The sequence below is a fragment of the Piliocolobus tephrosceles genome, chromosome 1 (assembly GCF_002776525.5).
Source record: "Piliocolobus tephrosceles isolate RC106 chromosome 1, ASM277652v3, whole genome shotgun sequence".
In the NCBI taxonomy this organism is placed as follows: domain Eukaryota; kingdom Metazoa; phylum Chordata; class Mammalia; order Primates; family Cercopithecidae; genus Piliocolobus; species Piliocolobus tephrosceles.
The window spans coordinates 191,449,645-191,469,775 of record NC_045434.1 but is presented as its reverse complement, the minus strand read 5'-3'; the positions used below and the strand labels follow the sequence as shown (position 1 = coordinate 191,469,775).

At 45.6% G+C, this 20,131-nt stretch overlaps 1 protein-coding gene across 2 annotated transcripts in view; it reads right to left on the bottom strand.

The window, feature by feature from the left end:
- Positions 1–4,999: 4,999 nt before the first annotated feature.
- The window catches only part of SNRNP40 (small nuclear ribonucleoprotein U5 subunit 40), a 51,142-nt gene continuing 36,010 nt past the window's right edge, over positions 5,000–20,131 (bottom strand). The window contains exons 9-10 of one of the 2 annotated variants that reach the window (XM_023219384.2): positions 19,894–19,997; positions 5,000–5,842 (exon numbers count right to left, since the gene is read on the bottom strand). In XM_023219384.2, coding sequence (XP_023075152.2) covers positions 5,655–5,842; positions 19,894–19,997 — 292 coding nt within the window. In that variant the 3' untranslated portion in view covers positions 5,000–5,654. Of the gene's footprint in view, positions 5,843–18,002; positions 18,468–19,893; positions 19,998–20,131 lie in introns of those variants that run through there. The other variant, XM_023219385.3, reaches the window with a different exon arrangement.

Genomic DNA, 20,131 nt, shown 5'->3' with positions numbered 1-20,131 from the left:
GTGGGGCGTGAAGAGTGTTCTGGTGGGAGAAACAGAAGGTTCTTATTCTTTCCCTTCCTCTCCACTTTCACTAGCCCTCTTGATTCAAGAGACAGGAAGTATGGTAAGATGTAGGTTAGGACCCATGGTTTTGGACCCAAACGGCCTGGGTCCCAGTTCCAGTTGTCACTTGTTTGCTGCTCACATAGTAAGCATGCAAATAAATGTGTCACTGTTTTCTTCCAGGACTGGCTATATAGTTTGGGAGGCCCAGTGCAAAATGAAGATGCAGGACTTCTTGTTTAAAAATTAAGAATTTCGGCCAGACACAGTGGCTCATGCCTGTAATCCCAGCACTTTGGGAGGCCGAGACAGGTGGATCATGAGGTCAGGTGTTCGAGACCAGCCTGACCAACATGGAAAAACCCTGTCTCTATTAAACATACAAAAAAAAAAAAAAATTAGCCAGGCCTGGTGGAATATGCCTGTAATTGCCAGTTACTCGGGAGGCTGAAGTGGGAGAATCGCTTGAACCCAGGAGGCAGAGGTTGCGGTGAGCTGAGATCACACCACTGCACTCCAGCCTGGGCAACAAGGGCAAAACTTCATCTAAATAAATAAATAAGAAGTTCAAGATTGTAACACAGCAGAGCATGAAATCAAGAACATGCAGGGGGCCGGGCACTGTGGCTTACCCTATAATCCCAGGACTTTGGGAGGCCGAGGCGGGCAGATCACTTAATGTCAGGAGTTCAAGATCAACCTAGCCAACATGGCAAAACCCCATCTCTACTAAAAATACAAAAATTAGGCCAGGCGCAGTGGTTTACACCTGTAATCCCAGCACTTTGGGAGGCCAAGGTGGGCAGATCATGAGGTCAAGAGATCGAGACCATCCTGTCCAACATGGTAAAACCCCATCTGTACTAAAATACAAAAAATTAGCCAGGCGTGCTGGTGCGTGCCAGTAATCCCAACTATTGGGGAGGTTAAGGCAGGGGAATCACTTGAACCCAGGACACGGAGATTGCAGTGAGCTGAGATCACTCCATTGTACTCAAGCCTGGTGACAGAGTGAGACTATCTCAAAAAATAAAAATTAGGCAGGGCGCGGTGGCTCAAGCCTGTAATCCCAGCACTTTGGGAGGCCGAGACGGGCGGATCACGAGGTCAGGAGATCGAGACCATCCTGGCTAACAAGGTGAAACCCCGTCTCTACTAAAAAATACAAAAAACTAGCCAGGCGAGGTGGCAGGCGCCTGCAGTCCCAGCTACATGGGAGTCTGAGGCAGGAGAATGGCATGAACCCAGGAGGCAGAGCTTGCAGTGAGCTGAGATCTGGCCACTGCACTCCTGCCTAGGCAACAGAGCGAGACTCCATCTAAAAAAAATAAATAAAAATAAAAAATAAAAATTAAAAATTAAAAAAAAAAACAAAAATTAGCTGGGCATGGTGGCATGCACCTGCAATCCCAGCTACTCAGGAGGCTGAGACATGAGAATTGCTTGAACCCAGGAGGTGGAGGTTGCAGTGAGCTGAGACTGTGCCAGTACACTCCAGCCTGGGTGACAGAGTGAAAGTGTTTCAAAAGAAACAAAGAACAAAAAACAAAACACGCAGGGTCCTGTGTGACTGCAGAGGTAGCATGCCCATGAAGCCAGTTGTGTCTTCTCCCTGGACTTTAAGATGGGTCTCTTTGGCCAGGTGTGGTGGCTCACACCTGCAATCCCTGCACTTTGGGAGGCTGAGTTGGGTGTATCACCTGAGGTCAGGAGTTTGAGACCAGCCTGGCCAACATGATGAAACCCTGTCTCTACCAAAAATACAAAAAATTAGCTGGATGTGGTGGCGGGCACCTGTAGTCCCAGCTACTCAGGAGGCTGAGGCAGGAGAAATCACTTGAACATGGGAGGCGGAGGTTACACTGAGCTGAGATTGCGCCACTGCATTCCAGCCTGGGTGACAACAGCAAAACTCTGCTTCAAAAAACAAAACAAAACAAAACAACAACAAAAAAAGATGGGTCTCTTCACAGGTCTCCCTCTTCCACCCATTCTGCAGGATACCACTTTGTATTTTAAAAGACACAGGATATTCCCACAGTTGAATATACTATGTGTGCTGAGGTTTTCACTTGGATCAATAAGCTAAGATAATGGTGGGAACTTTTCTTTTTCTTTTTCTTTTTTTGAGACAGGGTCTCGCTCTGTCGCTCAGGCTGGAGTGCAATGGCTGGATCACAACTCAGTGCAGCCTTGCCCTCCCAGGCTCATTTGATCTTCCCACCTCAGCCTCACGAGGAGCTGGGACTACAGGCGTGTACCACCATGACTGGCTAATTTTTGTATTTTTTGTAGAGACAGGGTTTCACCATGTTGCCCAGGCTGGTCTCAAACTCCTGGGCTCAAGCGATCCCCCTGCCTTGGCCTCCCAAAGTGCTGGGATTACAGGTGTGAGCCACAGTGCCCGGCAGAACAGCAGGAAATTTTCTTAGCCGTGCTTGGCAAATCACAGCTGTGTCCAACCAGGTTCCGTGACTAGACAGGCTTCCAGGAGTCTGTGAAGTCCCTGAAATAATATGCAAAGCATCATGTGAGCAGCTGTGTCTTTTTCTGGGGAGAGGCACAGCTTTCGTCAGGTTCTCCAAAGAGTCCATTTCCCACAAAAGAATAGAACCACCTCCACAAAGGCTCAGCCCAGATGTAACGTTCTCTACCGGATCCTCTGCTGGGCCTCTTCCAGATATAATCTCTGCCAGTTGCCTCTGTGAGGCTAACAATGCAACGGGAGGCCGAGGCGGGCGGATCACAAGGTCAGGAGATCAAGACTATCCTGGCTAACACGGTGAAACCCCGTCTCTACTGAAAATACAAAAAATTAGCCTGGCGTGGTGGCGGGTGCCTGTAGTCCCAGCTAGTCGGGAGGCTGAGGCAGGAGAACGGCATGAACCCGGGAGGCGGAGCTTGCAGTGAGCCAAGATTACGCAACTGCACTCCAGCCTGGGTGACATAGGGAGACTCCATCTCAAAAAAAACAAAACAAAAAACAAAAAAAACCTCAATAACAAAAAACAATAATAGCTACCATTTATTGAGTGCTTACTCTGAGCCAAGTTTCTACATACATTATCTCATTTAATCCCTATAGTACCAATGGATTCCACTGGGGCTCTGACCACCCCTGTCGGCTCTTGACTATATCATGTCATGCCTGTAACCCTCTATTCCAAGGCCTCGTTGACTCACTCATAAGTCCTATGGGACTGGGGATGGCCTGTCTGAACTCAGTAGAACTAACCTCTGCCCCTGGCTCATTCCTGCAAATGCTGCCCTGATAAATTCACACACACAGGATGCCCTCTCATACTTCTACTCTTAAACAACTACATCATAAATTATCTCTACATCCTACAGGGCTAGGATCAGGGCAGGAATCAGCAAATGTGCAGCGAATGACTGATTGCACACCCAGCACTCCTGTTGGTCCTGCTTCAGTGTCCAGCATATCTTGTGCCCTCTTTACCACTTGGAAGTCAAGGTTCTATGGAGGAAGGCAGCCAAACTGTAGGAACAGATAGAAACATCTTTGGCAAGAAGTTGGAGGGGCTAGGAGCTGGGGATGACATCAATATTCACCTTGAAGGATGACTAACCCTTGGGCCAAGGAAATGCTGTGGGGAGAATGAAGCAGGATTTGGAAATAAAGGAGAGAGATGATTCAGAATATACCCTCACTTCCTGAACGAGAAGACAGAGGCGTGGTCAGTCCCGAGAGAAGCATGGTAGGTTCTGCTGAGGTGATGAGATTTCTAGAGGGTTAAGAAGTTTCTCCCCTGCCCTAAACCAAGGCTTGTCAGTGTTTCAGTCTTCCACCATTAGTCTCTCTGTGGGTTAAAACACGAAAGGCTTCTGAGAAAGTTCACTTATAAGATAGCTGAGTTGTTAAACCTAATAATTTCCCCTGCTTTCAAGTTAGAGGACTGAACATGCTCACTAATTACAGCCTCTGGGATGTTTTCTGACATCAGCCAAATTCTTCACACCACCTGGGTGGCCAGCAATCCAGTTCAATTCTGACACTAGCTGTTAGGGGTTGGTGTAGACCCCACAGGTTAAGGACTTAGTTCTTCAAGACTGCTCCTACTTCAGATGCCAGTCACAAGTCTCTGGGCACCCACCTATACTGCTGATAAACTGGGTATAAATTGGGGGTCCCCGCAATCTCCTCCTTAGTTCTAATAGTTTGCTAGAACGGCTCACAGGATTCAGGAAGGCATTTTATTTACGTTTGTGGTTTTATTATAAAGGATTCTAATGAGCAGCCAGATGAAGAAGTACACAGGGTGAGGTCCAGAAGAGTCCCAAGTGCAGGAGTTTCTGTCCCTGTAGAGTCAGTGAGCGCCACCCTCCTGGCCTGTGGTTGCATTCACCAACCCAGGAGCTCTCTGAATCTCATTGTTCAAGAGTTTTCATATAGCTCAATCTTCAGCACCACCCCCCCATTCCCAAAGGTCAGTCGGTGGGACTGAAATTTCCAACCTTCTCATCACTTGGTCTTTCTGGTGACTAGTCCCATCCCTAGATCTAGTGGCTCTCCCTAAGTCACTTCATTAGGGTAAACTCAAGTGTGATAGAAAGGGGCTTATGAATAATAAAAAACACTCCTATTGCTCAGGGAATTCCCAGAGTTTTAGGAATTCTGTGCCAAGATCCAGGGACAAAGACCAAATATGTTTTTGTATTATACCTCTGTAGCCAACACTTATCAAGAACTATGTGCCAGGTCAGGTGTGCTGGCTCATGCCTGTAATCTCAACACTTTGGGGGGCTGAGGTGGGAGGATTGCTTGAGCCCAGGACTTCGAGATCAGCCTGGGCAATGTAGCAAGACCCTGTCTCTGCAAAAAAAAAATCATTAAAAAAATTAGTCAGGTGTGGTGGTGCATGCTTGTAGTTCCAGCTACTTGGGAGGCTAAGGTGGGAGGATCACTTGAACCCAGGAGTTTGAGGCTGCAGTGAGCCATGACTGTGGCACTATACTCCAGCCTGAGTGACAGAGCAAGACACTGCCTTAAAAAAATCCCAAAAAACAAAAACGATGTGCCAGGCACAATTTCTATGTATTAACTCATTAAACCTCACTACAATCTTTTGAGGGAGGTGCTATTATCATCATCTCCATTTTCTAGATAAGGAAACTGAGGTTAGATCACTTGCCCAGGGTCATATAACAAGGAAGTCATAGAATAGGATTTGATCCCAGGCAGAGCTACTTTGCCTATACCATTCCTTATGTTTTCAAACTTTTCTTTTTTAACAGTAGACCCTTTTCTTCAAAAGAAAGCATACATTTCTAAAACAGAAAAAAGTAGAACTTATCTGATTGTATAGGGAAAGAGGACTAGCAACCTGTTCTCTCAATGTGCCCTCGCCTCCTGTGAAGGCTTCCAAAATCAGCTCCTCAGTCCAAGGTCTCTAACGAACAAAGTAGAAAACCCATTGGCCTAGATGATCTTCAAGGTGCCTTTTTTTGAAGAGGGGAGAGAGAAAGAAAGGGAGAACCTGAAGGGCAGAGATGCCGAGGGAGTTCTTTACAGTTACATAGCACCTTAGGGGCAGAGCTGGATTTCAACACTTCTGGGTCACTTAAGTTTGGTTACTGTGCCAGGTATTGTGTTAGAAGCTTCGGAAGCAAAGATGAATAGCACAGGTGTGCCCAAGAAAACCCTGGGAAGAAAACCTGAGGTTACTACAGTGGCCAACAGTGTGGCATTGCCCACCGATCACTGTCTTAAACGCAGCAGCTTCACCAGTTGTTTTTCCTCTCTGGCCCCTACTGGCATCTGAGTTTGTGACTCTTAGGCCTGTTGGAGAGGCAAAACATATAAACAGAGTTATAAGCAATACATAGATTGGTAATAGTGTCTATGAGGTACATACACAGAATAGTGGAAGAAATGATTAACTTTGCTTGGGATTAGGCAGTAATGAAAAATTTCAGGGAAAGATGATGCCTGAAATACAGGTTGACAAACAGGAAAACGTGCAAATACACAAGTGTCTAACTTCTTCTTCTTCTTCTTCTTCTCCTCCTTATCCTCCTCCTCCTTCTTCTTCTTTTTTTTTTTTTTTTAATAGATACGGGGTCTTACCATGTTGCCCAGGCTGGTCTCAGAACTCTTGGGCTCAAGCCATCCATCTGCATCGGCTTCTCAAAGTGCTGGGATTACTGATGTGAGCCACCTTGCATGGCAGAAGTGTCTAACTTCTGCCCATACTTTTTCAGGAACTATGACCCCTCTTCAACTTCTGCCCACACTTTTTACTTCTTCTTGCCTCCTTACTGCCATTACTGTAAGTTACTTTCTGTTATCTTCTAAATCTCACCTCCAGAGCAAATACTAAAAGGAGAAACAGGCCAGGCGTGGAGGTTCATGCCTGTAATCCCAGCACTTTGGGAGGCCAAGGCAGGTGGATCACAAGATGGTGAAACCCCATCTCTACTAAAAAATACAAAAATTATCTGGGCGTGGTCGTGCTTGCCTGTAATCCCAGCTACTCGGGAGGCTACAGCAGGGGAATCACTTGAACCCAGGAGGTGGAGTTGTGGTGAGCCGAGATAGCACCAGCCTGGGTGACAGAGTGAGACTCTGCCTCAAAAAAAAAAAAAGGAGAAACAAAATATCTAATCAAAAAGCATGGTCAAGATAAAGGGAAGAGGTTAGGGGTTAGGACAGGGTGTACATGAATGGGCAGCATCTAGGGATCTAGGGCAGGAAATCCTAAACAGTTCTGACGGCAGTAAAGCTTATAGAAAATTTACTCTTTTTTTTTGTTTGTTTCTTTTTTTGAGATGGAGTTTTGCTCTTGTCGCCCAGGCTGGAGCGCCATGGTGTGATCTCGGCTCACCGCAACCTCCACCTCCCGGGTTCAAGCGATTCTCCTGCCTCAGCCTCCCGAGTAACTGGGATTACAGGCATCAGCCACCACTCCTAGCTAATTTTTGTATATATATTTTTTGAGATGGAGTCTCGCATGTTGCCCAGGCTGGAGTACAGTGGAGTGATCTCGGCTCACCGCAACCTCCACCTCCCGGATTCAAGCGATTCTCCTGCCTCAGCCTCCCAAATAGCTGGGACTACAGGCGAGCGCCACCATGCCCAGCGAATTCTTTGGATTTTTAGTAGAGACAGGGTTTCTCCATGTTGTCCAGGCTGGTGTTGAACTCCTGACTTTATGATTCGCCTGCCTAGGCCTCACAAAGTGCTGGGATTACAGACGTGAGCCACTGCACCCGGCCTAATTTTTGTATTTTTAGTAGAGGGGGGGTTTCTCCATGTTGGTCAGGCTGGTCTCAAACTCCTGACCTCAGGTGATCCACCCACCTCGGCCTCCCAAAGTGCTGGGATTACAGGCATGAGCTACCGTGCCCAGTGAAAATTTACTCTTCTTGTCTGGGCTGTGGGGTCCAGTCTTTAGCATAGAATCTCTTGACAGCCAAGACAAATCTCCCTTTCCACCAGCCTTTGGAAACCATGTGGGTTTTCAGTACAAGTCTGCCCTCAGGCCAGTTGAGCTGGGGACAAGGAGAGATGGCTAGAGGCCTTCTCTCTGATTGGCCCCTTACTGTGTTGAGTCATTATGCTGCACCGGGGTTGTCTAGGGACCAACTAGGATGGGAAGACAGATGGAGTCAGCTCAAGCCTGGCCCCTCTAGCACATCCCAAATGCCCTGATGAGATTCTCAACTCCCTGCTGCTCCCCACTCCTTGTCATTTTCCACAGGGCCACATCCAGGTGTCTCTTCTCAGGCAACAGTTCTTAGGATCCTAAGATTGCCATCTTCAAGTCTGACGAAAATTGTCATCTTAAAATCACAGAACAGTAGAGCTGGAGGGACTTTTTTTTTTTTTTTGAGACAGGGTCTCACTCTATTGCCCAGGCTGGAGTGCAGTGTGCAGTGGCGTGATCTCGGCTCACTGCAACCTCTGCCTCCTGGGTTCGAGAGATTCTTGTGCTTCAGCCCCCCGAGTAGCTAGGATTACAGGCATGTACCACCACACCCGGCTGATTTTTTTTGAATTTTTAGTGGAGATGGGGTTTTGTCATGTTGGCCAGGCTGGTCACGAACTTCTGGCTTCAAATGATCTGTCTGCCTCAATCTCCCAGAGTGCTGGAATGACATGCGTGAGCCACTATGCCTGGCTAAACTGGAAGGACTTCTAAATGGAGCAGTTCCCAAATGTTAGTGTACAGACCACCTGCATCTGAATCAGGGCTCCACACCAGCCCACCTCAAACAAAATCTGTGGAGGTGGGACCTGGTTATGGGTGTTTTTAATATACTCCCCAGGGATTCTGATGAGTAACTCTAATCCTCTGAATCGATCTGACAGGAATTCTTGTCTAATGGTCACCCAGCTTCTGCTTGCATACCTCCAGAAATCAGGAACTCCCTACCATTCTGGGAACAGCTCTGATGGTTGCTCCTTCTTTTTTTTGGTTGTTATTTTTGAGACAGTCTCATTCTGTCACCCAGCCTGGAGTGCAGTGGCCCGATCTTGGCTCACTGCAACCTCCGCCTTCTGAGTTTAAGTGATTTTCCTGCCTCAGTCTCTCGAGTAGCTGGGATTACAGGCATGTGCCACCATGTCCGGCTAATTTTTGTATTTTTAGTAGAGACGCGGTTTCACCATGTTGGCCAGGCTGGTCTTGAACTCCTGATCTCAGGTGATCCACCCGCCTAGGCCTCCCAAAGTGTTGGGATTACAGGCATGAGCCACCATTCCTGGCCTCTTGCTCTTTCTTTGTTCAGTATAAATCTGCCTTCTTATGATTCACTTTGTCTTGGCTCTGCACTTTGAGGCATCCCAGAATAAGAGTGTTTCCTCTTTTCCAAGGCAGCTTTTGCTGTTTAAGGCAGTGATCTTACCTGTCTTCTTCCCTAGTTCCTACAACTGTTCCCCACAATGACTTCCTAAGAGCGCACCCAGAACCAAAGGCATCCTCAGGTGTGGTTGACTTCTTGTGCAGAATACCAAGAAGCCTCTGGTGGCTCCCTTCCATAGGACGAAGCCAAAGCTGCCAACTTGGCTTTCCAGGCCTTTCGTAATTTGGCTCCATCACTGTCCAAGGCTCCTACTCATCTGTTACTCCCCAAACATGCTGTCACTACATACACTTTTTTTTTGAACACACCAGATTTGTAAATCTGTGTTGTTGTCCATGTTTATTCCACTATCTAGATGGCCCCTACCCACACTCCCAGCTCCCTCCCTTCTCCACAGTTTCTGATCCTCCTTTACGATTCACCTAGGCTGGATGCAGTGGCTCACACCTGTAATCCCAGCACCTTGGGAGGCTGAGGTGGGTGGATCATTTGAGGTCAGGAGTTCGAGACCAGCCCAGGCAACATGGCAAAACTCTGTGTTTACTAAAAATACAAAAATTAGCTGGGTGTGGTGAAGCACACCTGTAGTCCCAGCTACTCAGGAGGCTGAGGCAGGAGGATTGCTCCTAACTCCTCCCTATGCATTGCCTCCTTTGCAGGTATGCCTTTGACCGCATGTATTAGATTGTATTTGAATTGATAACTGGTCTAAAACAAGTACGTGAGAAGACACAAAGCATAGGGGAAATGTAGATAGCAAATCTTCCTGGAGTGTCCATTTTAGTTGGTGCTAAGTCATTTAAAACATTTATTGGCTGGGCATGGTGGCTCATGCCTGTAATGCCAGCACTTTGGGAGGCTGGGGTGGGTGGATTGCTTGAGCCCCGGGGTTTGAGGCCAACCTGGGCAACTTCCAGAGACCCTGTTACTACAAAAAATAAATAAAAAATTGGCCAGGTGTCGTGGCATGTGCCTGTAGTCCTAGCTGCTTGGGAGGCTGAGGTGGGAGGATCACTTGCGCCTGGAAGGTGGAGGTTGCCGTGAGCCAAGATCATGCCATTGCACTCTGGTGGGGGAGAGAGTAAGACTCTGTCTCAAAAAATAAATAAAGGCCGGGCGCGGTGGCTCAAGCCTGTAATCCCAGCACTTTGGGAGGCCGAGACGGGCGGATCACGAGGTCAGGAGATCGAGACCATCCTGGCTAACACGGTGAAACCCCGTCTCTACTAAAAATACAAAAAAAAATTAGCCGGGATTACAGGTGCACGCCACCATGCTGGGATTACAGGTGCATGCCACCATGCCTGTCTAATTTTTGTAATTTTAGTAGAGACAGGGTTTCACCATGTTGGCCAGGCTGGTCACAAACTCCTGACCTCAAATGATCCACCTGCCTTGGCTTCCCAAAGTGCTAGGATTACAGGCGTGAGCCACTGCGCCCAGCCCACATACCTTTAAATAGTCAATTTCACTGGGAAAAAAGGTAAGACTGTTCTAGATTGAGACACTAGAAAGAATAGCCAAAATATAAAACTTGATTATCCTTGATTGAAAAATAGCTAAAAGACATTTTTGGTGCTGGTATGATCATTAGATGGTATTAGGAAATTGTTTTTAATCTCCTGAGGTATGGTAATGGAGAACATTCCTAGGAGATGATTACTGGAATATATATATTATATATATATATATATTCATTTAAGAATATTTGGGAGTAAAGAATTATGGGGCCGAGTGCGGTGGCTCAAGCCTGTAATCCCAGCACTTTGGGAGGCCCAGACGGGTGGATCACGAGGTCAGGAGATCAAGACCATCCTGGCTAACACAGTGAAACCCCGTCTCTACTAAAAAAATACAAAAAAACTAGCTGGGTGATGTGGCGGGCGCCTGTAGTCCCAGTTACTCAGGAGGGTGAGGCAGGAGAATGGCGTAAACCCAGGAGGCAGAACTTGCAGTGAGCTGAGATCCGGCCACTGCACTCCAGTCTGGGCGACAGAGCAAGACTCTGTCTCAAAAAAAAAAAAAAAAAAGAATTATGATGTTTGAGCTCAGTGTGGTGGTGTTCACCTGTAGCCTCAGGTACTAAGGAGGTTGAGACAGGAGACTTGCTGGTCAAGTCCAGTCTGGGCAACAAAGCAAGATCCCATCTTTAAAAAAACGAAAATTAGGGTCAGGCGCGGTGGCTTACACCTGTAATCCCAGCACTTTGGGAGGCTGAGGTGGGCGGATCACGGTATCAGAAGATCAAGACTGTTCTGGCTTACATGGTAAAACCCCATCTCTACTAAAATACAAAAAATTAGCTGGGCATGGTGGCACGTGCCTGTAGTCCCATCTACTTGGGAGGCTGAAGCAGGGAAATCGCTTGAACCTGGGAGGCGGAGGTTGCAACAAGCCAAGATTGTGCCACTGCACTCCAGCCTGGCGACAGAGAAAGACTCTGTCTCAAAAAAAAAAAAAAAAAGAAAAAGAAAAATAAAAAAAGAAAAAAGAAAAGAAAATAATTATGGAGGATGTCTGCATCTTACTTTCAATGGCCAGTGAAAGTCAAATATGTATGTGTGTATGTACACGTGTGTGACAGTGCAAAGATTTTGAATTATTGAATCTAGATAGCATACAGATGTTCAGTACATTAATCTTTCAATTTTTATGTTTGAAAAAAAAATTTTTTTTGAGACGGAGTCTCGCTCTGTCACCCAGGCTGGAGTGCAGTGGTGTGATCTCAGCTCACTGCAAGCTCCGCCTCTTGGGTTCACGCCATTCTCCTGCCTCAGCCTCCCGAGTAGCTGGGACTATAGGCACCTGCCACCACGCCTGGCTAATTTTTGTATTTTTAGGGAGACAGGGTTTCACCGTGGCCTCGATCTCCTGACCTCGTGATCTGCCCACCTCAGTCTCCCAAAGTGCTGGGATTACAGGCGTGAGCCACGAAGCCTGGCCTATATTTGAAAAATTTTAAAGTAAAAAGTTGGAGAATCACAGATTCAAGGTAAAATTTATTTAAAAAAAAATTTTTTTTGAGACAGGGTCTCATTCTGTCATCCAGGCTGGAGTGCAGTAGCGCAAACACGGGTCACTGCAACCTCAACCTCCTGGGCTCAAGTGATTCTCCCACCTGAGCTCCTAAGCAGCTGGGGCTACAGGTGCATGCCACCACGTTCAGCTAATTTTTAAAAAAATTTTCTTGTAGAGATGGGTTGGGGGGGGGATTCTTGCTTTGTTGCCCAGGCTGGTCTTGAACTTCTGGGCTCACGAGATCCTCCCACTTTGGCCTTGCAAAGTAGTAGGATTACAGGTGTGAGCCACCAGGCCTGGCCAAGGACAACTTTTTTTTTTTTTTTTTTGACACAGAGTTTCACTCTTGTTGCCCAGGCTGGAGTGTAATGGCACCATCTTGGTTCACTGCAACCTTTGCCTCCCGGTTGAAGCAATTCTCCTGCCTCAGCCTCTCAAGTAGCTGGGATTACAGGCATCTGCCACTATGCCTGGCTAATTTTGTATTTTTAGTTGAGATGGGGTTTATCCATGTTGGTCAGGGTGGTCTCAAACTCCCGACCTCAGGTGATCTGCCCACCTCAGCCTCCCAAAGTGCTGGGATTACAGGCGTGAGTCACCATGCCTGGCCAAGGACAACTATTAATAAGTAAACAGGACAAGGCTCTGGCACTCCACTAGGAAAGATTAAAACTTACCGAGCCTGTAGAACAGTGGTTCTCAAACTTGCACCAGAATCACCTAGATGTCTTGCTAAAACACAGACTACTGAACACTTTACTCCCCCAGAATTTCTTGAAGGAGAAGTTAACTTGGCTTTATGCTGCCCTCCTGACTCTAGTTCTAGCCATGGCCAGCACCAGTGTTCTCAGCCTTGACTGCACACTGGAATCACCTAAGGAAGCTTTAAAACTTGATGTCAACCTCAGAGATTCTGATTTAACGTTTTTTTTTTTTTTTTTTGAGACAGAGTCTCACTCTGTCACCCAGGCTGGAGTGCAGTGGCACGATCTTGGCTCACTGCAGGCTCCACTCCCGGGTTCACACCATTCTCCTGCCTCAGCCTCCCGAGTAGCTGGGATTACAGGCATCAGCCACCACACTCTGCTAATTTTTTTGTATTTTTAGAAGGGACAGGGTTTCACCATGTTAGCCAGGATGGTCTTGATCTCCTGACCTTGTGATCCGCCCACCTTGGCTTCCCAAAGTGCTGGGATTACAGGCGTGAGCCACTGTGCCCAGCCAGAGATTCTGATTTAATTGGCAGGCCTTGGTGGGGCACTAGAAACTGTACTTCCAAGAAGTTCTCAAGTTGCAGATGCTGTTGGTCCAGGAATCCCACTTTGAGAATCACTGCTCTAGAGCAGGATTTCTCAAAAGTATCACTCATGACATTCTAAAGCGGTTAATTCTTTGAGCGTCTCTGGCCTCTACCCAGTATATGTCTGTAGCACCCCTCTAGATAGCTCCAGACATTGTCAAATTGTTTCCTGGGAGGCAAAATTGCCTAAAGTTGAGCAGCACTGCTCTAGAAGATCTAAGTTAAAAAATAATGCAAAAGTCTAGGTGGGTTGCAGTGTCAATTGAAGAAAATAAGTTGAAGCCTAGAAGAAAGAGTTTGGGATAACCCAGGGCTTAATGCAGAGGATGGGAATCCATGCAGGCTTCTTTTAGATAAGCATCAGCTGTCAAGCCCCAAAGACTCTTGGAAAAAGCAATCCTGTCCTAACCCAAATGGCCTGACAACCTTTCTTTAAGGCTCAATTGCCTATGGCTCCAAATTGCTTAGAGCTCTCTTTTACCTCAGTTTCCCATTCTTCTACTTTGAGATGTTAATAAGCGGCAGATCAGTCTATTAGTAAGAAGTAAATACTCTAGTTTTGTTGTGAAGAAGCAACTCTGGTAAGCCTTTAGACCTGTTCTTTCTAGCTACTAACTAGATCCAATCCCTGAAAAAGATTGTTCTTGTCTTTGAAACCAGCAACTCTGCCTATTATCTATTTACTTGAAATAGAAGACAACGTCTGGAGGCTTGGATCTGCTTCCCTATAGGACTCATCCTTGCATAACTTCACTAGGCCCATGAAGCTCTCCAGGGATTAGCTTCTATAACCTGAAAAGGGATCAACCATCCCTGAACAACCGGGGCAGACAGGACCAATTTTTGTTTTGATGGGCTGGCTTGTAAATAAACTGTTTAAGGGTTTAGGACTGAATGGGATTAGGGCTACTGACTAGGAGAAAAAGTAATTTTATCAGGGAGGCCAAAAAAAAAATGGAAAAATAACCTGAAAATCCACCTCCCTGAAAATTCAACCCACAAAACTCAGCCACGCAGCAAAAAAGAAATTTGGCTCTTTAAGTGCCAACAGGATTAAGTGCTAGAGATTGTAGAAGTCATAAAGGGAAATTAACTGAAAACCAGAGATGCCATTACTCATTCGGGAGCAATCTATCTCTCCCAAAGTGAGAATACAATCTGCATCCTCTGGGGATCTTTTATACTCAAATCTTTATTCCCCAGGCTGGGGCTTCTATTTTCTTCAAATTCTAAATGGTGCTGCTATTTCCTGCTAATGGCTTCTACCCAGTCTCTTGACGAAGGCACCTGGGAGGGGACTGAAGGTGAGGTTAGAGGAAAGCCCCTGCAGTCTCCAGGGTCTTGGCTCTTGCCAATCACTGCCAACTTCTCAAGGGATTGGTAGGCTTTTAAAAGGGCAGTGTCCAGGTTGAAGCCCTGTTTTATTCCAACCCAAGAAAAGATGAGGGTGAGTGGAAGGGACTGGACCAGTTTTCAAGTACAGGTTGAATATCCCTTATCCAAAATACTTGAGACCAGAAGTGTTACAGATTTTGGATTTTATTACTTTTTTTGAGACAGGATCTTACTCTCACCCAGGCTGGAGTGCAATGGCAGGATCTTGGGTCACTGCAGCCTCCACCCACTGGGCTCAAGTGATCTTCCCACCTCAGCCTCCCAGGTAGCTAAGACTATAGGTGCATGCCACCACGCCTGGCTAATTTTTGTATTTTTTGTAAAGACAGGGTTTTGCCATGTTGTCCAGGCTGATCTCAAGCAATCCTGGGCTCAAGGAATCTTCTCACCTTGGCATCCCAAAGTGCTGGGATTATAGGCATGACCCAATTTCTGAATACCTGCATATATATAATGAGGTATCTTGGGACCCAAGTCTAAACACAAAATCCTTTTGTTTTATATATACCTTATACACATAGCCTGATAATTTTGTAAAATATTTTAAATAGTTTGTGCATGAAACAGTTATTATTATTATTACTTTTTGGAGATGGGGTCTCACTCTGTCACCCATGCTGGAGTGTTTTGGTATGAACATAGCTCACTGCAGCCTTGACCCCCTGGGGTCAAGCGATTCTCACCCCAATCTTCCAAGTAGCTGGGACCACAGGTGTGCACCACCACACCCGGATAACTTTTAAATTATTTGTAGAGAGGAGGTCTTGCTATATTGCCCAGGCTGGTCTTGAACTCCTGGGCTCAAGTGAACCTCCCACCTCAGCCTTCCAAAGTGTTGGGATTACAGGTGTTAGCCAGTGTCCAGCTGGAATAAACTTTTGAGTGCGACCTGTCACATGAGATTAAATGTGGGATATTCCACTTGTGGCATCATATGGACCCTCAAAGTTTAAATTTTGGAGCATTCAGGATTTTGGATTAGGCATGCTGATACAGTTTGGATAGCTGTTCCCTCCAAATCTCATGCTGAAATTTGATGCCCAATGTTGGCGGCAGGGCCCAGGTGGAGGTATTTGGGTCAAGGGGGTGTATTCCTCATGAATGGCTTGGTGCCCTCTTTGTGGTAGAGTTTTCATGGGCTATTTATAAGTACATGGCACATCTCCTCCTCTCTTGCTCCTTCTCTTGCCATGTGACACACCTGCTCCCCCTCTGCCTTCCACTATGATTGGAAATTTCCTGAGGTCCTCACCAGAAACAGATGCTATGCTAGTGCCACCCTTCTTGTACAACCTGCAGAACTGTGAGCTCAATAAACTTATCTTTATAAGTTACTCAGCCTCAGGTGTTTCTTTGTAGCAATGCAAAATGGACCAAGACAGATGTTCTACCTGTATGTGGACCTGGTGCTTAAAAGGGATTATTAGGGAGTGTTTGGTGATACTGCTGGAGGTGTGAAAATCAGCTTGCATACTATCTTTGTCCAAATCTCTCCTGGTTAAAGGTGTAACCAAATATATATATATATAGTGCTCAGACCAGAAATCTGAAAGTCACTATTCCCTTTGGAGATTCTACCATACTATGTATATTAAAGGCTCTAAACAGCCCTGCAGTAAATAAACTAGCTTCACTTTATTTAGCCTGGTCTTGAGCATGGGATATTTATGCACCAAAATATCTAACAAACTATCTGAAAAACAGTGTTCTGTGCAATGTACTTTAGGAAACCTCAACCTATGGATCACGTACATGAAGTACAAGCTTTCTAGGATTTGGCTTTTAATTCTGTAACTTTACTGTTTGCTGCTCCCCAACTCTAACCATTCTCAAGTTCTTTTTGGTTTATAAAATGTGCCACACTTTCAAGCTTGTGCCTGTTTTTTCCTGAAATGCACATGTTCTTTGTCCATCTGGCAAGCCCTACTCATCCTCCAAGTCCCAATCTAAGCATAATCACATAATCTGTGAAACTTCCTAATGCTCCAAGGCAAAATAAGTTGTTTCCTCCTGTGTTTCCAGTGCACTTCATTCAAACTTTATTCACTGTATTAAAAGTAATTGGTTTGAAAGCTTTACCATCCTGCTGGTTCCTTCATTAATGAGTTGTATAAATCTTTGGCATGTGCTCACTTAAAAAAGTAATGAATCTGAGATGGTTTTTTCTACTGGTGTGTGCACTTCTCAAGATGGCAAGGACAGTACCTTATCTATCTCTGTCTTCAGCAACAATGATCATGCCTGCCATATAACAGGGGTTGTTTGTTGAATGATGATGCCCCAAAACCAGGGCAGACAGCCTCTCTCTAACTTAAGATAAATAGATGATTCAGGTTTGTGAGCCAAAAGTATAAAACCAAACAGGCTCAGAACAGGTTAGAACTGTGAAGATCTCTTTGTTCTGAGATAAGAGATTCAGAAAATACACACTCTACTCCCTATTGCCAGATGAGATTCACTAGTGTCTATCTGTGTGCTGGGTGTAGTCACCCAGTGGTCCAGGGAGACGGTCACCTATCTTAGTGGTAGCAGGCAAGTAATAGAATTTCTTAATGTCCCTGTCTATTTATGCAAAGCCAGACAAGTAAACAGAATCATAAAGGTGTCTCAGATAATGTCATGGTTAAGTTGTACCCAAACATTCTCGTATTCCATTTGAGTTGAGTTTGATGCAGCATTCTGACCAATGTCATTTCTACCAGCTGAGACTGCCCCAAATCTGCCCACTTTCAAGAGCCTGAGTATAGAGTATGCTGCTCAGAAAAGTTCTTTTGGCAGGAGGCAGAGTAAACACAAGATCTGCTCATTAAAGATCAGGTGCAAGGACACAAAACCAAGTTCTTTTTTTTTTTTTTGAGACAAAGTCTTGCTCTGTCGCCCAGGCTGGAGTGCAATGGCACAATCTCGGCTCACTGCAACCTCCGCCTCCCAGGTTCAAGAGATTCTCTTGCCTCAGCCTCCCGAGTAGCTGCGATTACAGATATGCGTCACCACACCTGGCTAATTGTTGTATTTTTAATAGAGATCGGGTTTCACCATGTTAGCCAGGCTGGTCTTAAACTCCCGACCTCAGGTGATGTGCCTGCCTCGGCCTCCCCAAGTGCTGGGATTACAGGCGTGAGCCACCGCGTGTGGCAAAACCAGGTTCTTTTAGAACTTATTTATCACGTCTTGGCTGCTCTGCTTCTAGTAGGAAAAAAATATTGTTACTGATAAATAATTATTCTCTGTCATTTTCATGGAAGTGAGTAAACCCAGAAACACAGAAAAGTTGGGCGGGGGGGAAACAAGTGGACAGCTTCTTGGAAGTTTAAATGAGCTGTATTCCGTGGCCACATCAAGCTCTACATTGATTTATAGCAATCAAGCCTCAAAAAAAAAAAAAAAAAAAAAAGACAACAATAATTCCAGTCCACATGGGTCTTGTATAAAGGCATCTATTTGGCTTTTAATACAAAAGGACTTAGAGAAATACAGAAAGAAAATATCATACAAGTCAGTCTCACAAAAAAAAAAAAAAAAAAATCCCAACCAACAAATTTGTCACATTGGGCCTGAATTAGAAAACAGGAAAAAAGAAAAAGAAAAAAAATAAAACAGTCCCTGAAATCTGGCAGGTGGTTTTTAGAGGCCACGGGGAGCTTGGGGAGCTTGCCTTAGTCATCCTGGTGAAATGGGACAGAAGTGGTTTTTGGAATATGGCCACCGCCTTCTGTTTCTTGCTAGCAATGGTCATCTAAAGGGAGGGTGCTAGCCTGGGCATCCAACATTTGATGTCAGTTATGCAGTCTGAGGTCTCAAAGACAAGTGGCCTTGGAGTCTTCCATTCCATATCTTCACTGAATCTCTCCCATATATAGTCTCTTGTCACTCGATGCTGAGATAACTGAGGTAAAAAGAACAGAGAAGATACCTAGAAATAATGAAGGCTCAAGGAGACTTGGTACTCAAGGGCTCTTGTGTCAAGAGCCAATTTTGGTATAAAAGAGCAGTTGGACTTAGCTTAAATTCCCCTCCTAAACACCATCCACAGGAAATTGTAGCCTGGCTTTTCAATCCAAGTCCTCTAATATCATGAGGATGACTGTATTATGGGAAATACATTATCAGACACTAAATACTGATGTCTCTTGTCAGTCAAACCCCAAGAAAAAGACTTTCCCAATCATTGTAGAAAAGAGGAATCTATGGCTGTGCCAGTCATGTTGTAAATGTGCTTCTGCTTGTTATACTTAGTCCTGGAGAAAGTTACAGTTTCTCCTTTAATTCAAGGCTTAAATTATTTGGTTTAGCCAGCCACAAAATTTTTAAGCTGAAATTTATATCCAAATATTAAGAAGAATCATTCTTGGTTGGGCGCAGTGGCTCACACCTGTAATCCCAGCACTTTGGGAGGCCGAGGCAGGCGGATCACCAGAGGTCAGGAGTTTGAGACCAGCCTGGCCAACACGGTGAAACCTTGTCTCTACTAAAAATACAAAAATTAGGCAGGTGTGATGGTGGGTGCCTGTAGTCCCAGCTACTTGGGAGGCTAAGGCAGGAGAATTGCTTGAACCTGGGAAGGCGGAGGTTGCAGTGAGCCGAGATCTTGCCACTGTATTCTAGCCTGGGCGACAAGAGTGAGACTCCGTCTCAAAAAAAAGAAAAAAAAAAAAGTATCGTTCTTTTATCCAAATACATCATTGAAACAGATTTGATGGAAGTAAATTAAAAAAAAAAAAAAATTAGACTTACCAACTTCCTTTTGAAATTAAGAAGAAAATAGAGCATTGCTCTTACCCTTACCACTTCTGACCAGTGGTGAGACTATTATTGATACCCACATAAAGACTATTTGCAGCTGGGCACAGTGGCTCACGCCTGTAATCCCAGCACTTTAGGAGGCTGAGGCGGTTGCATTACTTGACTCAGGTCAGGAGTTCGTGACCAGCCTGACCAATATGGTGAAACCCTGTCTCTACTAAAAATACAAAAAAACAAAACAAAACAAAACAAAAACAACCAAATTAGCTGGGCATGGTGGGGGTGCCTGTAATGCCAGCTACTTGGGAGGCTGAGGCAGGAGAACTGCTTGAACCCAGGAGGCAGAGGTTGCGGTGAGCTGAGATTGCACCATTGCTCCAACCTGGGCGAAACAGGGAGACTCTGTCTCAAAAACACACACACACACACACACACAAAACACACAAAACACCAAAGGCTGTTTGCATGGAAATTCGCATAAAACAGATACCCACTTTTGCCTCTGTATTCCCAGGATCCCTACGGGGAGATTTCCAGTTTCCCGTTCCCCCTCGTTGGGAAAGACTTACTGATGGGCTCGTCAGGGTGGAAAGCAACTTCGTTGATGGAGCCAGCATGGCCGGGCAGCTTATATAATATTCTCCTGCTTGTGGTATCCCACACGTACACAAACCTGTAAGGTATCATGAAAAGCAAGGGTAAGGCCTCCTAGAGCTGGGGGTAAGGCAGAGGCATGGCTTTTTAAAGGAAATGGAAGCAACAATTATTTACTTACCTTACATTTACTGAACCATGTTCTGGCTTTTA